A 21,234-nucleotide genomic window follows, 5' to 3' on the forward strand; every position below is an offset into this window, starting at 1 on the left:
TGTGGCGCCAGGCCTGGTATACCTACTCTTCTAGACACGTGACACCACTGTTCATTATGAAAATACTTACTCACTTATGATTGAAATGTTTCTACATATGAATAGTGTATTTGCTGTTATCAATTTATTGCCAAACTGTAATTTTAGATTTAGGGTTTCACTTTGCGGTTTTGTTCATTAGTACTTGTTTTTTGGGTTTGCTGTATGTCTTTCAAATATTTTGTGTGCCATATTTGTTGCTTTATTTCTAAACTCTTTAACAAAATACTGACCTTCAACCAGAACTTTAGCTTTGGAAACTTGATCTCCAACTTTAACAGAATATTCAGCTTGATCTTCCAGTTCAGCTTCATCAAGAGTCAGAGAGTGTAGAGTTCCGTCAGATTTGATCTTAAAACGACCTTCAGCCTGGACCTTGTTACCATCCTTATACCAGGTAGCATCACAAGGCTTGGAAACTTGGCATTCCAGGTAGATTTCTTGTCCCTCTGTGACTTGGATGTTGGCAAGCTGCTTCTCAATTTCAACTGGTGCTTCTGTTAGACAAAATAACAAGTATCATGAGTATAGGCTACCAGATCAAATGAAACTCATAAACTGAAGTGACTTTTGAAAGGTAAAAGTGTAATGGAATGCTCTGTTATACTGTTAATAATTTCATGTCCTAATAGGACAATAATAAACTTATAGGAGCTATAGGAGTTAATGGGCCTTTCATCATTCAGCCTATATTCACTAATACTCAGTCAGATTTTTGAGGTTCCTTTTATACTAGCAGTATATGATACTATCCCAAACATCCTTTGATATTATTAACAGTTTTTTGTGAATGTTGTGTCAGGCCCATAGCCAGGCTTGATTGTTCGGGGGTAGCAAGTGATATATCCGAAGGGGCAATTTGGTATTTAGCTGCAATGCATGCCCCCCCTCCCTTGCTCCCCTTCCCCATAGCTATGGGCCTGAGTTGCATGCTCACCTTTAACAGAGACACGAGCTGAGGTCTTCCTATCTTTAATTAGACATTTATAAACAGCTTCATCCTCCAGACTGGCATTGTCAATAGTCAGGGTATGGACACATCCTTTCACTGTCAGATGGACAGTCTCAGACTCTACCAGGTCGGTTCCATTCTTCTGCCATTTGGATGGTACATCTTCTTTGTTGACTTCACAAGACAGTACCAAGGATTGTTTCTCTGGAACTTCAGTGTCCTTCAATGGTTTGGTGATCTCAATGGGTAATTCTGAAAAGGTTGTCAGTGTGTGATGAGGTAAATATTTAACTAAGCTTAATATAATAATAATAATAATAAAAATAATAATAATAACAAACTCTTTATTTTGCATGGGTCACAATAAAGCCCAGTCAACAAGGACATGATCCTATCTTACATTCAGCCCTTGGGGACAGTATAATAAATGAATGAGAAAAAAAAAAAAATGTGGACTCTCCGAAAGAGATACCTAGTTGTAAAACTCAGTATCAAGTAATATTGAATGGATTCATTGTTAGCTATGTGGACTCCCAAAAGGAGAATCCATAACCTAGATGATACAGACAGTCAATGATATCTACATGCTCTAAAATCAAAGGGATGTTTAGGCTATGTTACAACATTTATTGTGAGGTGAAAATTTCAGGAATGTGCTGGTATATTACTCTGGTCCTAATTTTACAAAATATATATTAAGATTGAAAATATTATTATTTTTTAAGTTTCTAGGAAAAATGGTGAAGGACATTTCAAAGAGTCTTCGAACTTGTTTCATCCAGCTCTTAAAGTTTTATTTCCATATCTTAAAAACGTTGATTCAGAGGAGATTGGCTGTCTCGATCTTGGAATCAGTAAAATTCTTCAACTAATAATTAGCCTCAATAACACTTCAGACCATCTGGACTCAGGAACACAAAACATTTCTCTAGTTTTTACTCAAATTTATCAAGAAAAGATTAATGTGATAATGCCAGAAACATTGTGCCCTAAGGAATAGTTCAATACATTTTTTCTTTGATACAATCAGTTATACACCTGTAATAGCTGCTTCCAAATTTGAGTAAAATATCAGCTAAGTGTGAAAAAAGGTTTGTAGCCCGAGGGGCAAAGAACTTAAGTTGTGAGTTTGACAGGTAATTATAGAAATTCAATGATAGTTTTTTATAAATATTCACAAAGATAGACTATCGTACACCCAGCTGTTGACAAAAAAAAGAATTAGTTAAATTAAATAAAGAAGTAGTATCAGCATACTATTAATTAATTTAGATTAATCCCAACTCCCAAAAGCACTGGTAGAGCCATAGTTAGTAAGAATAGATTAGTACCTGTTATGTTAAGTTTAGCAGAACTCTTTTTGTCCTCAATTTCAATCGTATATAATCCACTTTGTTCCATAGTCACACTCTTAATTATCAGAATAAAGGTGACTTCATCAACTTTCATCTCATATTCAGCGCCAACCGTGATCTCTTTTCCATCTTTCAGCCATTTTGCTGTAGCTCCAGTACGAGAAACTTCACATTTAAATGTTGCTGTTTCCTTCTCTTGTATTTTAACATCTTTCAGAGGTTTTATTATCTCAATTGGCAATTCTAAAATTCATTATAAATCATTCTTTTACCATTTACAATTTTTGAAAACAAACCCGATATCAATTATAAAATCTATATCAAATGAAGTTTACACTAATTTCAAATAATTGAATCGGTGGAATTTACAATTGGTTGAATTAAATGAATCTTCTAATCTTTTAAACTGAATCATTTCATTAAATAATGTGTCAACTTGTGTTTTATCTTCTAATTCAAAATCTTTATCAATATTTATTTATCATTTTAACATCAAAAACTGTGTCAACTTTCATGCCAATTAAAGCATAATCTAGATTAATATTTATTTATATTTGTTACAGCTAAAGTATTTACCATTAACTATAACTTCAGCTGTAGATTCTACATTATCAATTTTAACTTGGTATGTTCCTTTATCAGATATTACACATTTAGATATCACCAACTTGTGAACCGACTTCTCAACTTGGATTTTCACTCTCGTGCTGGCTTTAATTATTTTATTTTCATAAAACCATTCAGCTTTTCTGTTTGATTTGTTGACTTCACATTCCAGCGTGATAGTTTGTTTCTCACTGACCTTGACTGGGGTTAAAGGTCGTGTAAACTCAAGTGGTTGTTCTAAATACGAAAAAATTTAAAAATTAATTCCAGTTTCGAGATTTATCATTTTCAAACTAAATTAATCGTAATTCTTAAATCTAGGTTTTAAATATATAAAGAGAACTTGTTGAATCTAATTTAAGACTTAATAAATAATCTGTAAGTGATATTTAGGTGTAGAGATCACATTAAATAATGGAACACAATTTTATATTATACTATTCCTTAGTTTTATTGTATACAACGTTTCAACAATCTACATTGTCATCATCAGTTTATATAGTATACTACTCCTTAGTTTTATTGTACACAACGTTTCAACAATTTACATTGTCATCATTAGTTTATATGGTATACTACTCCTGGGTTTTATTGTACACAACGTTTCAACAATTTACATTATCATCATCAGTTTATATAGTATACTACTCCTGAGTTTTATTGTACACAATGTTTCTACAATTTACATTGTCATTATCAGTTTATATAGTATACTACTCCTTAGTTTTATTGTACACAATGTTTCTACAATTTACATTGTCATTATCAGTTTATATAGTATACTACTCCTGAGTTTTATTGTACACAATGTTTCTACAATTTACATTGTCATTATCAGTTTATATAGTATACTACTCCTTAGTTTTATTATATACAATGTTTCTACAATTTACATTGTCATTATCAGTTTATATAGTATAGTACTCCTTAGTTTTATTGTACACCATAAAATTGTGCTCCATTATTTAAGATTTAATAAATATTTTTAACAGCCTTGATAAAAATGTTTTCACATGTAAAAAATAAAGATTATTGAAGAATAGAATATAATAATGACCTATAACAGTAAGAGAAGCTGCTGTAGATTTATCATTAATCTTTAAACTGATTTCACCACTGTGGACACTAGTTGTCTTCTCAATTCTTAGAGTATGAACTTTGCCCTCGGATTTGATGATATAGCCATCCCTAGTCTTCGCTTCCTTTCCTTTATGGAACCATTTACCAATGGCGCCAGATTTAGAAACTTCACATTCAAACATGGCTACCTCTGATTCCTGAACTGATACGTCTTGTAGAGGTTTGGTTATTTCAATGGGTATTTCTACAAATTTTTAATAAAATTTTTAATCACAGTTCAGTAGCTTACTATTGATTTAGAATTTGCTGGGAGTTATTTTTTTTTATGCCAAAAGAGTGCAATTTTGGGTGAAAACATGTCCTATTAGAATTCCAAAGGTCAAAGCTTTAGAAGAACGTCCTAAAAATTTTCTTATTTGAGTTATCCAAACCCAGCTTTCAAAGAAATATCAACCACCTACATTCCCTAAACTCTAGCTTTTTCCACATTTCACTAAACATTTCACACTACTTTTTTGTTTTTAACGAATATTTGTCCTATTAGAATTTAACAGGTCAACTTTAGACCTCGAATTACCTCCTAGCAATTTTCTTAAATGAGTTATCCAAACCAAGCTGGGATGACAGGAATATTGTGGAAGACCTCATTGTTCACCTTTCAATATCAACCACCTAAATTCCCTATACTCTGGCTCTCTTGCAATATTTCATTAGATTTAAACTACCTTTTTTGTTTTTAACCTTTTTAAAGGAAAATTTTGTTTTCATATTTGAATTTTCAATACAAAATTATCAGAAATAAGAGAATAATATGTACCAGTAACAGTGAGTTTAGCTTCTGATTTAACAGTTGTATCAAATTTCACCATTATTTTTCCTGTATCCTCTACCGTGATATTTTCTTTCATGATAGAATGTTTTGTACCATCTGATTTCATAACGAACCCATCGCTGTCTTTTACTTCTTTATTTTTAAACATCCATTTTGGTTTCAAGCCTGTTTTATTCACCTCACATTCGAACATGACTGTTTGAGATTCTTGTAATTTGACGTCTTTTAACGGAACTTTGATCTCGACTGGTAATTCTGTGACAAATTTTAAAGGGACTTTAGAATATGTTATAAAAACATCGATAAAAAAATGTTGATAACCACTTTCTTTTTTTTTACGTTAATCTGTTCAGCATTAGGAAATTTTATAATTACGATATTTATTTACCTCTCAAAATGATTTAATTTGAAATGAATTAGATTTGAAAAGCAACTTAGATAAAATTGTTGTTTAATTAATATTTTGTTAATTTTTTAACTTGATATTAGAAAATCAAAAAAGGTATTTCTAACTTGAAGATATCATTTAGATATAAATTTTGTATTTTTATTTAACATAGAAATTTTGCAATGTAATATAGGCTACCTTTAACAGTTAGTTTGGCAGTTGATTCCAGTTTATCGTTAAATCTAACGGAGAATTTTCCACCATCTTTAACGTTGACTTCTTCAAGTTGTAAGGTGTGTTTAGTACCTTCTATTTTTATGATATACCCATCTTTTTCTAGAGCTTCTTTTTCTTGATGGAACCAAGTTGCTTTAACATTGGCTTTGGAGACTTCACAAGTAAAGGTGGCAGTTTGTAGTTCGTTGATTTTGACGTCTTTGAGTTGTGTGACAATTGTTAGTGCCCCCTCTATAATTAATTGAGTTAGTGCAAGTTACAACATATAGAATAAGTGACTATAATAATCAGTACTGTCGATGGAACAAAAACTCACTCTGCCCTAGAATTAGGACTGTGGCAAAGGTTTTATGGAAAATTACAGAAGTGGCCAGTATCCTGACAGGCGATAGATTTCCAAAACCTGACATCAAATAAAAGGGAAGCACTCTAATGTGGATTCAAATTTTGAAAGTAGCTTGTAAATCATTAAGAGAGCTGAAACAAATGAGTTATTGTTCCATTGACAGTGGGAATTGCTTTTCAGACAACAATATTGCAAGAATGGAAGAATCAGATGCTGAAAACACACAGACTGAAAGTTTTTGCTTTTAAGTTTTCCAAAATCATCTTTGCTCTGAATAAGTAGATAAGCAGATTGTCGATACATGTATTGCAACATTGTTTTGAGAATAGCAAAAGTGGTTAATAATTAAAGTAATAAATGTTGATTAGGAAAGGTTTACAACATGTATATATATATGTCTGTTATAAAGGAAACTTTCTGTGTGTTGGGACACTTCTATAACAAGTCTGATTATTGTTCTAATTCATACAAATTAACTATCAATTATAAATGTTTGCAGGTGCCCTGTGGCGCAGGGGACAAAAAAAATGATAAATAAATAAAAGAGAATTTTGTTTAAGAAATATGATATGATGTCTAAAGAAAATGTGGTTACTCCAGACCCTCCCCCAAAAATTGTTCACCTCCCAACTCTCGACAATAAACATTTTTGCCTCACAGTTACAAGACTTGAGCAACAGCCCTTGCTGTATGCTCACAAAACGATCTTAGCGCTAGGATGTCCTAGGTTCTTGTAACACTGTTTCTAGGATATCCTAGGGTCTTGTAACACTGTTCGTAGGATGTCCTAGGGTCATAACTTCTAACACTGTTTCTAGGATATCCTAAGGTCTTAACTTCTAACACTGTTTCTAGGATATCCTAGGGTTTTAACTTCTAACACTGTTTGTAGGATATTCTAGCACTTAGATTTTTTTGAAAATATGTGGCCTGGTTAAGTTATGTACCTAGAACAACTGAAACAAAAAAACCAACTCACCATCAACTAAGACTTCAGCAGTAGATTCTACTTCATCAATTTTGACTTTGTAGACACCCTCATCATCCAAGATAGATTTAGAGATGACCAGTTTGTGGACATTTCCTTCAGTTTGGAATTTGATTCTGTCACTAGGCTTGATCTCTTCATCATCTACGAACCATTGAGATTTTTTGCCTGGTTTACTGACTTCACATTGTAAAGTAATAGTCTCTTTCTCTGTTACCTTTACATTCTTCAATGGCTTGGTCAGCTCCAAAGGTAATTCTGAAATAAGATTTGAACAACATTTAGAAGCGGAGAGCACATATAACAGAAAACACAAGGGAATATATTATGGTATAATAACACACTTCTTTAATAACATCAGGTACATTCACACATGTGGCGTCATCAGATGTTGACACATGTAAATTGTGTTTAAACGTTATGTATTTTGTTATTAAAGAAGTGTGTAATTCTGAAAAAGATTATCAATTGATAAAGTTTACTTAGTTTTAAACCTAATGTTCAATAAAACTGGAAAATGCCAACTGAGCTTTCTGACTTTTTTGATTATTTACAGAAAAATCATCTACAACAGTTTGGAAAGGCTGAGATTGCCTGTTGCTTTAAGTGCAAATACAAATTTTAAAGATTGTTAGGTTATATATTAACCAAAAACAAATTGAATTTTCATTGGCAAAGATGAGAAACAACCAGCAAGTTAACAAAAACTCAAGTTTTTGTCAGTGTTCCTGTTTGTATAAGATTATATATTTTATTGTTAGGAAAATTAGTTAATTTGTTACAAATAATTAAAAAGATTAACAAGATTAGTAGACATGCTAAGCACCTGTTACAATTAATCTAGCAGTGTTTGATATTCCTTTAGCTTCAAACTTCACTTCTCCAGCATGATCCAGCTTGGTCTTCTCTATTTTCAGAATATGAGTTTTTCCATCCACCTTGATCACATAACCATCTCTTGATTTCGCTTCCTTTCCTTTGTGGAACCATTTTACTCCTGTCACAGTTTTAGAGACTTCACATTCAAAAACAGCTATTTTAGACTCTTCCACTGTAACATCCTCAAGTTTCTTGGTGAATTCTACTGGCAGTTCTAAATATAAGGGGTTTGAAAGTGTATGTTAATTAGTAAGTGTTATATATTACAGTACATGCAGAGGTTGGTCAACGAGAAAGTTAATATTAATAAAAGTGAAGCTAAATATAATGTTTTGTCTCCAAAATTTCAAACAGAGTCAGTTCTTAATTTGGATGTCAGAGCTTTAAAAGTTTTAATGGTAGACTGATTGATTGGCACTGGACATGAAAATTCAATGAAAGCAAGATACTTCAAATTAAGATCATAGTTTGACCAAAAACACTGATTTGAATTATATGGTAAGCTATATCTAGTAAGGTTTTTAGAAATTAGTTTTTTTTATAGAAATTTGGACCAAGGTATTTAATACCTACAAAACTTAATCAAGTATTTATGACTTCAAACATTTTTTCAAAAATTTTGTCCAAAGTAGGTTAACCAGCTGTTTAAGGTCCACCACTAAGATAATAATTAACAAATAACATGTACCAGTAACAGTAAGTTTAGCCTCTGATTTCACAGTTGTATCAAATTTCACAGTAAACTTTCCACTGTCATCCAGGCTGATATTTTCTTTAATCAAGCTATGTATCTTTCCCTCTGACTTCATCACATAGCCTTCTTTTTCTTTCACCTCTTTCATCTTAAACATCCATTTTGGTTTTAAACCTGTCTTGTTGACCTCACATTCATATACAACTGTTTCTGCTTCCTTCAGTGTCTGGTCTTTCAGAGGTTTTATAATCTCAATAGGTAATTCTACAGAGAGGGATATAAGATTATTGGCTTAAATATTCCTAACCGAATTTTCAAAGAATGGTTAGAAAATGTTTGAATGCTTTGAGAAACAGAGAACATTATTCAATGGTGGATATATTCCCATGGGCTAAATATTAGATAGAACCATGTCCTTGTGTATTGGGCCTAATTCTGACTCATGTAAAACAAAGAGTCTAATTTCGTCCTCAAGGGTTGAATGTTAGTCTGGACCTTGTCCTTGTGTATTGGGCCTAATTCTGACTCATGTAAAACAAAGAGTCTAATTTCGTCCTCAAGGGTTGAATGTTAGTCTGGACCTTGTCCTTGTGTATTGGGCCTAATTCTGACTCATGTAAAACAAAGAGTCTAATTATCGTCCTCAAGGGTTGATGTTAGTCTGGACCTTGTCCTTGTGTATTGGGCCTAATTCTGACTCATGTAAAACAAAGAGTCTAATTTCGTCCTCAAGGGTTGAATGTTAGTCTGGACCTTGTCCTTGTGTATTGGGCCTAATTCTGACTCATGTAAAACAAAGAGTCTAATTTCGTCCTCAAGGGTTGAATGTTAGTCTGGACCTTGTCCTTGTGTATTGGGCCTAATTCTGACTCATGTAAAACAAAGAGTCTAATTTCGTCCTCAAGGGTTGAATGTTAGTCTGGACCTTGTCCTTGTGTATTGGGCCTAATTCTGACTCATGTAAAACAAAGAGTCTAATTTCGTCCTCAAGGGTTGAATGTTAGTCTGGACCTTGTCCTTGTGTAATGGACCTAATTCTGACCAATGTAAAATAAAGAGTTTATTATTATTATTATTATAACATTGATGATATTCTGAAAAGTGTCTTGTTTACCCTATTTTTGATATCCGCTTAAAATGGTGCAACCAAATCAAATTTTTTAATCCAATGGATAATAATAAAGGCCCAAGCCACATTCAATTTGACTATTCCTGTTTTATAGAAGTTGCTAGTACCTTTAACAGTTAGTTTGGCAGTTGATTCCAGTTTATCGTTAAATTTAACGGAGAATTTTCCACCATCTTTAACGTTGACTTCTTCAAGTTGTAAGGTGTGTTTAGTACCTTCTATTTTTATGATATACCCGTCTTTTTCTAGCACTTCTTTTTCTTGATGGAACCAAGTTGATTTAACATTGGCTTTGGAGACTTCACAAGTAAATGTGGCTGATTCAAATTCCTTTAATTTCAAATCTTTGAGAGGTTGGAGAATTGTTAAAGCTGTTTCTATAAAGGAATGATGTTAGTTTGTATGTTAAATATAATATGTTGAGTATTGTAAAGAGCTTTACAAATTAAAAGGGAAAAATAATAGATACCCAGCAATAGTTATAAGATTTGAACAACATTTAGAAGTGAGGAGTAGAATTGATAATAATAATAGCCAATATGATAAAAAAAATCTGTACAAGAAAGACAATTAAATTTAAATTTTGTCCAAATCATGGCAAAATTGGGAGTAAAGGTTTAGTAGTAGACTCCTCCAAGGAGAAGTACCATCAGGTGTTTTGAAAAGAGTAATAATTAATATTCCACCGTTCACAAGGTTATTAGATTTGTGTAGTAATAATATAGTTGATCCAGAAATACTGCAATCTTCTAATCTTATTTAACAAAAAAACAAGCAGTTTTGTGCGTAATTCATAAACAAAAGTCTTAAAAATGTCTTTTTGAAATATCTTTCATAAATTTTCACAGAACTCTTTTTTTCTTCATTTTATGATAATCATTTTTCCCCCTATTAATTAAAAAGCTCTGAACAAGAAGTGAGTATATAAATACAACATTTAGTTCAGATTATAGAGTGTAAAGATATTCTCCAAAATATTAAAGATGGCTTTAATAATTTGATTTGCTAATAAATTTTGATATTTTGAGAATATTATTCTCATCTAAATCAGATAATAGCTAGATTTATAATCATATTTTATTGAATAAGAATGTTGAAATCCTTTAAACCCAGTGGTGTTTCTAGGAAACATTAGGTGAGGGGGCCGAGCAGGAGCCAAAAATTTTCCATGGGGTGCACAGACCATTCTTTTACTTTGTAAATTGATAAAAATTTTGAAAGACAGGCCAGCCTCTTTTCTGGGGGACCATGTTACTGTTTAAACCATCTTAAGTTTTGAAGAAGAAAAGCTCGGAAGTTGAGAAGATTAATATACAACATTGATACTATATAATATTATACTATAGAAATTGAAATGTTAAATTTGAATTAGTTCAGATTATACTAATTAATAGCAATATAGTTAATAAAAACCCCTTTTTTCTGATCTTTGTGAGATATGGATGGTTTCTTTGTTTTCAGAAGGATCAGAAAAATGTAATTTTATGTTGTATTAAACAGATTGAAACAAACAAACAAACAAACCACGAGAGTCTTACCTTTGACAGTGAGATTGGCTGAAGTTGATTTACTCTCAATCACCATCACGTATTTCCCACTGTTAGAAGTCAAAGCATCCTTGATCTTCAGTGTGTGAATCTTTCCATCGACCAGGATTTCACAGGTCTCAGATGGTTTCAGCTCTTCACCGTCACACATCCATTTGACTTTTAGATTGAGTCTGTTGAGTTCACAGATGAACACTGCTGTTTCTTTCTCCTTGATTTCCTGATCTTTCAGAGGTTTGATGATTTCTACTGGAATTTCTGGAAAAGGAGAAACAGATTGTCATGCTTCTGAATAAGAATGAAATTTGAATTATGGACATAAGGAGAAAAAAAATTATAATGTTTCTATAAAAAAATAAATAAATAAACGCCAAAAAAGTCATTAACTATATGGATTTGTTCACTTGACAAGATAAACATTCTACTGGAGCAGAGTGCAGAATTTAAAACAAAAACATTTTAAATATACAAAAATTCTAAAGGGGATGCCAAGTTGGCAAAATCAGACAAACTGCCACAATAAATGTTATATCTGAATAATTCCTGTGTTAAAATAAAATATCAAGACTACTCTGAGATATATCTAACTCACCTTCCACTAGGACCATGGCCTTGCTGGATTTATCATCAATTTTCACGGTATAATCAGCTTCATCGTCAACGGTAACACTGTCAATAATCAGTTTATGATGAGTACCATCAGATATCAGCTTGACGCCATCTTTAGGAGTTATCTCCTCTCCATCACGATACCAGGTGGCAGCACGATCAGCTTTAGATACTTCACATTCCAGTATCAATTTCTCTTCCTCTTGAAGAGTTTGTCCGTGTAGTGGCTTCAGGAACTCAAGTGGAATTTCTGAAATAAAATCATAAATAAAATAACATAAATAAAGTGATGAAATAAGATGAAATGAGTCCTACTTTTCTGTACCCAAAGAAGACAGGCAACGCCATGCAGGGTGCAACAAGGGAAATTTTGCCAGGACATCGACATTAACCTACAAATATAGTGATGAAATGGACGTATATATGCTGATATCATCTAGCTGTATTAATGAACACAATGAGTTGTTAAATAGAAGGGAGATGGTGAAGGCAATCAAATTACTGAAATGAGCCATACTGGTGTGTTTAGGTTAAGGCATGATATTTCATACAATCAGGATCTCATCAATCCAGCTAAATGTTCTATTAAACATTTTGACTTATTTTTGCTCCCAAAATGAAATGTCATTATCTCTTACCATCAACAGTGAGTTTGGCTTTAGTTACAGCATCATCACAGCTACAAGAGTATTCAGCATCATCTTCCAAAACAGCATCATTCAACGCCAAGGTATGGACTAGCCGCTCGGAGCTAAATTTAATTCTGTCACTGAATGATATTTCTTTGCCATCTTTCTTCCAAGTGACTTTTCTATTTGGTTTATTCAGATGACATTCGAATGTCACTGCTTCTTGTTCTGAGATGTCATGATCTTTCAATGGTTTGGTGAATACAGTTGGTATCGCTGAAAATTTAGAAGAATCAGTTTAAAACTTTTGACATATTTTCACAACTTCAATTTCAGTCAACACAGTAGAAATATTGATATTTAGGACAAAAATATTTGGTAAACAGAATTCAAAAATCAGACTGAAGAAAGCATTCTAATGTTATTCTGTTTGCATTAAAACTCTAATATGCTGTTCGGACATGTTTCAAATATAAAATCCATGATAAGGACAAGCTGGTTCAGAAATATTGGTTAAATTCCAAGAGTAATTTTAGCAATGCACAGTGTTTTGACAAGAGTACATCTGGTGCTGATGACAAGTTTTCAATCACCATGACAGCGAGTTTGGACATAGAGGTAAAATTTGCAATATCCAGATTATCCCTATGAGTGAATAAATACCACTTACATTCTACGTGTAGTTTAGCGTGTGTCATTTCTGGACCAACCATACATTTGTATTCTCCTTCATCGGAGAGTTCTAAATCGGTGAAATATAAATACTGTGAAAAATCTTCTGTTACGGCTTCGAGCTGGTCAGACTCCGTGATTGGTTTATCATTCTTCAACCACTGGACGGCAACATCCTTCTTTGTCATCTGACATTCGAACTCAGCACTATCAGTTTCCTTGGCCCAAATATCTTCAAGATGGCGTACAAATACTGGAGCGAGTGCTGTAAATAGATTGTAGAATATTTAATTTTCTTGGCTTTTGTTGCGATAAAATTGACACCATTTTGATTTTTCCAAAGAGTAAAGAGTTTTAATTTATCGTGTTTGCATTTGTTTTTTAATTTTAAGTTTCAATAAAATTGTATAAAAGTATTTAAAGCAAAAAGAAAAGAAGCAGAAAATTTGTAAATATTGTTGACGAACTTACGTAAGATTTTCAAGTAAGCTGAAGATTCCTTGTCGCTAGGCAACACAACAGTATATTCTCCCTCATCTTCTGGAATGGTTTCCTGGATACGGAGAACGTATCGGTATTTATCACACACCATCTTGATACGTTCGCTAGGTAACAATGGTTTACGATTTTTCAACCAGCGTACTTTCACGTTTTCTTTACTTAATTCACACTGGAACTCGACATCTTCACCTTCAACACCTTCTGTTGCTGTTAGTCCTGACTTGAAACCAGCTTCAGTTTCTAGAAAGAATAAAGGGTATATGAAGTAAAAGTGCAGGGTTTGCCTTTTGGGTCTGTATTGCTAGCTAATGACGCTTTTAGGTTTGAACGACCAGTTTTTTTCAACCTTCAGTGATATCATTGAGCCATATGATTAAATTCATATTTTTTTTAAAATCATTTGTTCAGTACCAGATAAGTACAATGTACATCATTTTTGAATCATTTTGCATAATTAGCCTACCTTCAACAGTGAGTCTGGCAGTAGAGATGTCATCACCAACCATAATGGTATAGCTGGCATCGTGGTCTATGGTAGTATCAGGTATCTTTAAGATATGTTGGGTTCCATCCACTATAAATACATAGCCTTCATCTTCAGTAATCTCTATACCATCTTTCAACCATTTTACTGGCACATTCTCTTTAGAGAGTTCACATACAAAGCTGACAGTTTCACCTTCTAGACATTCATTATCAGACAGTGGAAGCACAATGCTTGGAGTCAACTCTGAAAATTAACCAAATTGTAAATTAACTCAATTATAAATTCAGAATTTCAATCACCATTTCATCTAATAAAAAATCATTGACTAGTTTAAAACAAAAGCTAATTTGGTTTACTTTAAAATATTTGCATATTTATGAGTAAAATCCTGAAAAAAAAACAAAAGCAGGGTTGGATTTGAGGGAAAGGGGATATTTAGGTATCAACAGCTAAAAAAAAAAAACTACCTGAAAAAAATAATGCTACAGCTAAAGAATATAAGGGAAATTAGTAAAGATTAAATATTAGTAAGTTTGTTGATTTTAGTAAAGCATTTGATAGGGTTTATAATGATGGTCTGTATTACCCTCTATAGTAATAACAGCAGTAGTTGATACTTCTCCAGCCAGACACGAATAGGCTCCTTCATCTTTTAAATCAACATTAAATACTATCAGCTCTCTTTCAACATCTTTAATCTTAAATTCATATTTCTCGCTCGGTTCTAGATCCACTTCATTGTGCCGCCATGTGACGTGAGTCTCCGGGCGCGACAACGTGACATCCAAACTCAAATTTTCAGATTCTTTGATTGTCTTATCTGACAGACCCTTGACAAAATATGTTGCTATTTCTGTAAGTAAGGGATTAGTACAAATTATGTTAAAGTTAGAGTATAAAAATAGTGTGAAAGAATGAATGTTAGATTAAGATTATGATGTGAATCGTTAGAAAGTTAGATATTGCATTCACATTATACAATATTAAAATAAGAGAAGAATGATTAAAATATTTTGAAAATATGGAGAAATTGTGTGAATTAAGGACATACAAATCTTATAATAAGATTGAAGGCAGGGGTAAGTATGAATTAGATTAAAATTTTTAGATGAAAGTTTTAAAAAGGGACAATAATTAGATACAAGACTTGAAGGACATTAAAATTTACAAACCTTCAACAAAGAGAACAGCTTTGGATGATTTATCTTTGATGACGATACAATATTCAGCTTCATCTGACAGAGCTGCACTTGGTAAAATCAGGGAATGTTTAGTACCATCAACTCTGAGAAGGAGTTCGTCTGTTGATTGAAGAGGAGCTTTGTCTTTAAACCATTGAGCTTCAATATTTGGTTTGTTGACTTCACAGACTAGAGTTACAGCATCACCTTCTGTAGCTTCAGTTTCTTTCAGGGGGACGGTAATTTCCAGAGGTAGTTCTAGAACAGAGATCAGTTGATAGTTTTAACAATTGCAGTAATTTCAAGGACAAGGAAAATGAAAATGGCCAGTTACCATCAGACTATTTGAAGGCTCTCCTAAATCAATGCATAGTTTAAGAACCTATTAAGTTTCTCAAAATAAACAATTTTTGATATAAAGGGTCTAGTAGTCACAGAGTAACATTTCATTGCTGTGAACAAGAACAAAACTATACAATTTTTATGCTGAGTTTTACACATAATTGGATAAAAGTTTCCAAGATTGTAGTTTTTTTCTGAAATTCTGAAAGAACTCCATCAACATTTTCTAAAACAAGTTCATGCTTCAAGATGCAAATACATCATGCACATTATTGACACAATACAAAATATTTAACCATTCATATTCCTCCTTTATTTACAATCTGGAACTCAGTTCACTGATATCTTTTAATCAAACTTCATTTCAAGAGTGGAAATGTTCACATCTAAAATGACACAAGAATTATTATCCTGAAACCTTAATAAATCCAGGATATTCTTGATAATAATGATCTAACCTTTAACCACTAGTGATGCCGAGCTGTCAATACCACCCACAGATACTATGTACTCTGCAGTATCATCCAGTTTCACGTCCAGTAGAGTTAGAGTGTGGACGCAACCATCAGATTGCATCAGGACAGAATCGATGGTGACAACAGGGAACCATTTCTAAACCATTTAGCTGGTTGAAACGCATCTGTTACTTCACAAGTGAATGAGATTGTCTCCCCTTCTTGACATGTCTGTTCTCGAAGAGGTATCTTATATTGTAAGGGTGCCTCTAGAATGTGGAAATAAATCTTACGGTTATCTCTTGTCGTTCAAATCCTAAATTTATGTAAAGTTTGGAAATTTTCTGACTTTTGAAAAATCTTTGGTCATTTTTCTTACCTTAACTTTTAAGAGCCATCTAGGGCAGCATGTAAAAAAATACGTAATATGTAAAAAAAAAACTACAAAATTCTACTTAAAACACAACACTTCAAAAAATGTTTCTATGCAAAAAAATCTTAAAAAACAGAAAAAAATTATCCAATGAACATTAATGCTAACAATGACAAATGCATTTTCTATTTATTTCATGCTGGAATACTTAATGATCATTAAAAATGGAAAATTAAGATGATGTCTTGAAACAAATTGGTGATGTCAAAATGAAAGGAGAAACCAACCTTGAAGAGTATTCATGCCAGACATGCGTTTACTACCAATGACGACAACGTAATCCCCATAATCAGGGGCAGATAACTGATGGAGTATCAGTTTATGAACACTGCCATAATCCGTCATCTCATATTTACGACTTGCTTTTAATTCTTCCTCATCTTTAAACCAGGAGACACGCATGTTGCTTTTTGAGACATTACACGTAAAAACTGCCTGCGTTTCGATGGAGGTCGTAAAGCGTTTCAGGGTCAGATGGAGTTTTATGGGGATTTCTGGAAGCAAGAGGGATTAATCTTTCATGCAATTATCACAGATCACGATGTCTTAAATCAAAGTTTATTCCCAAAATCTGAGATTTCATTTCAGTTTTGTTTTCTAATTATTCATTGAAAATTCTCATTAAAATTATTATTTTTTAATTTTCATCATTTTTTTTAATCAATATTTTCAACCAAAACCATTGTTTAAGCTAAAAAATTTAATTTCTGTTTAATCTGTTCAGATTTTTAGAATGAAAAATTGGAATTTCATCAATAGATTTCAAGTTTTGAACTAAAATCCAAAGCACTTTCAAGATATACCTACTATCCGATATAGTTGAAATCCAAATCTGATGTGGTATCAGGTGTTTTAGAAGATATCGTGTTCTAATGACCTCAAGCATACATTGAACAGACAGTGACAGGGTGCAGTGAGTAGACACTAGGCAGATAGACAGACACAGACTAGACAGGCAGACACAGACTAGACAGGTAGACAGAACAGTGAAAGCAAGGATTGGGCAAAAGGAGACAACACAGATCTTTTATAAATGATAAAGAGACTGGGGTTTCAAACAGGGAATATGAAGCAGATTTGCAGTTAAAGTATATTGCAAATATTATTATGTATTCAGTTATTCATTGCAATTGATATTATCACATTTTTGAAAGACCCAAAATTATACCCACAAATTGTGGGCAAAAGGATATTTGGAAAGTTTGAAAACCCAGGTGTAGAAGCTTTTATGTATGATAATATTTGGTAATCTTCAGAAACATTTATGGTAATACATGTATTAAATCTACTGACTTTGTGATTTTAATACACCTGTGCTGTTATATCTAATATTAATTAATAACTAAATTCTACTCTACTTCTAATATATTCTATATTTCATACTTTTAGAGTTCAGATCACAAAGCAGAAACAATTTTTGAAAAAATCTTTAAAATCTTAAATTTCAAGAGTAGATCACAAAATTTAAACATTTAATTCATGTTTTTCTGATGTTTATTTCTGCATTTTTAATGAATATTGGAAATAGTAATAAACATAAGATTAAAATATTGTCATTCAAGATTTAAAATTTTTCTGTTTTATGATCAGAAATCTTTTTGGTTTAAGCTTTGTGACTGATTATCCATATTGAAATTTGTAAAATGGCAAGTAAAGCTACAAGTTTTTATGATTAAACGATGGTTTAGAAGAATATTGGAAGGTTAAAATGAGAAAATGAGGGGGTAGCGTGGGGCTGCTGTAAAATGAAATTGAAAAATATACTAAATTTTAGTTGGGGAGCATGCATTAGTAGCTTAAAATCTACGCAAACTACCAAGACTAGGGATATTGGGGGAAAGACCAACCCATAACATGGGTCAATTCAAAAAACCAAAATATAATTTTTGGTCAAACAATTGGTAATATTGGACCCTTAATTCTTAAAATATCAAACAATCATTGAGTTTGACTTAAAATTTTGAAATAACTGGTTTGTGAATAAACACAACTTTCCGAGATTATAATTTAAATATAGAAATAAGAGTCCTAGACCCTATTGACTAATTTGTATATCTGAAATATTCAACAGGCTAAATATGTTCTAGGGGAACTACATCTGAAATGTGAACCTATGCTAAACTAATCAGACTAGGTGATCAATCAAATCAATCATTTTTCATACCAACACAGACCCACTCATGCCATATGCACACATTGAAAAGTAAAGCACACACACAAAGTAAAGTTAAAAATGCACACAAATCTATTAATAAATCAGTCTGCGAAAGACATGACAATGTAAAGATATAATAGATATTAATAAATTCACGGAAGCTATGCTAATATTGAAATTATTTTAAATATATCAAAGCTTGGCTGTTGCTTAGAGACAAACTTACCGTCTAAATGCAGACAAGCTGAACTCTGTTGGTCGCCAATGACAACCGAGTATTCAGCAACGTCTGACTTGTCCACGTCTTTAATGACTAGAGTGTGAGATCGACCATCTTGTTGCAAAACGTGTTTGTTGCTAGGGGTGATTTCTTCCCCGCCTTTGAACCATGTGACAGACACGTCATCTTTGTTGACTTCGCAAGTGAAATAGGCAATTTTGTGTTCTTCTACCAATTGTTCACTCAAAAGTGCAGTAAACTCAACTGGGATTTCTGGAAATTCAAAGGGAGTGAACACTACATAAAGCACATGCATTTCATGTGGGTGGTTCATATCAGATGTGATAAACTGCAGTGATATACACAACATGTCTAAAGTGATATACAAAACATGTCTAAAGTGATATGCAAATGTGATGGGAAAAATTGTCTATATTCTGATCTGGGGATATTGTGCAAAGTTTTGATTTGCTAGATCATTTCAAGAAAAAACTAGGAAGATGTTCCACTAATAGGATCTTAAAATGACTCGGACTTTTGGTGATTTAGGGGTGAAAGAAAGGAACCCAAAAGAAAATTTCATGCACTAAAACACACGTCAATGGCTCCTTACCTTGAACAGTGAGCTGAGCTGCTGTCTGCTTGTCTTCAACTCTGGCACTGATTTCACCGGAATCTGGCAACAGTGCGTTCTTGACAATAAGTTTATGTTCTTTGTTGTCAACGGAGATGATGAATCGTTTGTCCTCGACAACTTCCTGTCCGTCAAGACACCATTTTACAGTGGCTCCAGCCTTGTTGAGTTGACAGAGGAACTCAGCATCTTCGCCTTCCTTCACTGACACATCTTTCAATGGTCGAATAAACACTGGGGAAGCTTCTGGTAAAAAAAAATGGGTTTGCAAATAGATATTGTGTATTTCTAAAATTGTTTCAAGTAAATTTCATAACACTTACTCTAGTTTCTAAATACAGTGTGAATTGAGGAAAACTTCAGTGTCCTGTATGTCTTTGAATTTTTAATCTGCTTTTTAGGTTTAGACTGATGAATCAATGGTGTTTCTTTTACTTTATAAATAAACCAAGTACTAACGATCCAAACCACAAAAGAAACTCGAAATCCAAAACAACATAATTGGCAAAACATTGATAGCAACTAATGAACTTTTCACATAAGGAAGTATATCAATCAGAAGTTTATAATATTTGAAAACAATCAAGATCCCTTTACACTAAAAAACTATTAGTAATTCCACATGTACAATATTTCTGAAAACAGGCCGTGTTATATATGTAAGCATAAAATAAAAATAATATTTAAATGAATTGTCTCACCTTGTACAAAGAGATTGGCAGTAGTTTCTTTATCGCCAACCTTGATACTGATTGGACCTTCATCCTCAACTTCTACGTCTGATAAAATCAATTTATGTTTCTTGCCATCCTTGACAAACTTCACGTTCTTGCCCTCCTTCAATAGTTTACCATTTTTATACCACTTGACATTGGATAGGTCTTTAGATAACTCGCATTCGAATTCTGCATTTGTCTTCTCTTTAACTGTGACATCATTGAGAGGGGAGGTAAAGTCTGCTGGAAGTGCGTTCACCGTCAGTTTAGCCTTAGATGATTTCTTTCCAACTTTGGCAACGATCTTTCCGCTGTCTTCTGGAGAGATATCACGGATGGTCAGTTTATGTTGGCAGCCATCTTTGATGATCTCAATACCTTCTTCAGGAAGTAGTTCTTCGTTGTCAAGGTACCATTTCAGCTTATCAGTGTCCTTATTCAAAGTACAGACGAAGTCCACTGAGGATTTTTCGTAAGCTGTGACATCTTGAAGAGGTACGGTAAAATCAGCTTCGATTTCTTCCACTACAAATTTAGCGGAAGATTTTTTATCACCGATTTGAATTGTGACTGTTCCAGCATCGACTGGTGAAACATTTTTTATTTTCAGTTTTTGGATCTTTCCGTCGATGACAAAGGTGTATTTTTCATCTTGAACTATTTCCTGGTCATTGATAAACCATTTAGGTTTGTCAACTGGCAAGGTCAATTTACAGGTAAATTCAACATCAGTGTTTTCTTTGGCTTTGACATCTTTGAGTGGGATAGTAAAATCGGCTGCAATTTCTGAAATTGATAAAAAAGAAAAAGCTAAGTGATATAATATAAACCCAGTACTAACGATCCAAACTATAAAACGAAACCCGAAATCCAAAACAACATATTGACAAAACATTGGTAGCAGCTAATGAACTTTTCATATGAGGAAAGTAGTTTGCACCCCTAATCGTACCCCCACTTTATTTTCAACAAATCTAAATGTCTATCTTTATTCTCCAAATATGTGTAGAATGCACAAAATCAATTCATTTTTTCTAAAATTTTCTTGAGAGAACCCTGTAAGACGCTCTATGAGAGGCTTGCGACTATGAGAGCTCTACCACAGAGTAGCCAAAATTTGAATTCAGG

General features: G+C 32.9%; 4 protein-coding genes across 4 annotated transcripts; all 4 read right to left on the reverse strand.

The window, feature by feature from the left end:
- Positions 1-267: 267 nt before the first annotated feature.
- LOTGIDRAFT_85536 (hypothetical protein) lies at positions 268-1,250 on the reverse strand (the record flags this gene model as incomplete). Its single annotated transcript, XM_009051287.1, has 2 exons — positions 268-536; positions 977-1,250. Coding segments are annotated over 2 exons (543 nt in total), but the record flags the coding sequence as incomplete, so codon positions are not given.
- A 1,004-nt stretch (positions 1,251-2,254) lies between these two features.
- LOTGIDRAFT_141564 (hypothetical protein) lies at positions 2,255-7,097 on the reverse strand (the record flags this gene model as incomplete). Its single annotated transcript, XM_009051303.1, has 2 exons — positions 2,255-2,589; positions 6,815-7,097. Coding segments are annotated over 2 exons (618 nt in total), but the record flags the coding sequence as incomplete, so codon positions are not given.
- A 4,523-nt stretch (positions 7,098-11,620) lies between these two features.
- LOTGIDRAFT_141542 (hypothetical protein) lies at positions 11,621-11,932 on the reverse strand (the record flags this gene model as incomplete). The annotated part of the gene is made up of 1 exon (XM_009051304.1): positions 11,621-11,932. A coding segment is annotated over one exon (312 nt), but the record flags the coding sequence as incomplete, so codon positions are not given.
- A 376-nt stretch (positions 11,933-12,308) lies between these two features.
- On the reverse strand, positions 12,309-20,422 carry LOTGIDRAFT_141556 (hypothetical protein; the record flags this gene model as incomplete). Its single annotated transcript, XM_009051305.1, has 8 exons — positions 12,309-12,586; positions 12,981-13,247; positions 13,454-13,723; positions 14,557-14,823; positions 15,143-15,409; positions 16,609-16,875; positions 19,370-19,636; positions 20,092-20,422. Coding segments are annotated over 8 exons (2,214 nt in total), but the record flags the coding sequence as incomplete, so codon positions are not given.
- Between the last annotated feature and the right edge of the window lie 812 nt (positions 20,423-21,234).

The sequence above is a fragment of the Lottia gigantea genome (genome assembly GCF_000327385.1).
Source record: "Lottia gigantea unplaced genomic scaffold LOTGIsca_163, whole genome shotgun sequence".
Classification (NCBI taxonomy): domain Eukaryota; kingdom Metazoa; phylum Mollusca; class Gastropoda; family Lottiidae; genus Lottia; species Lottia gigantea.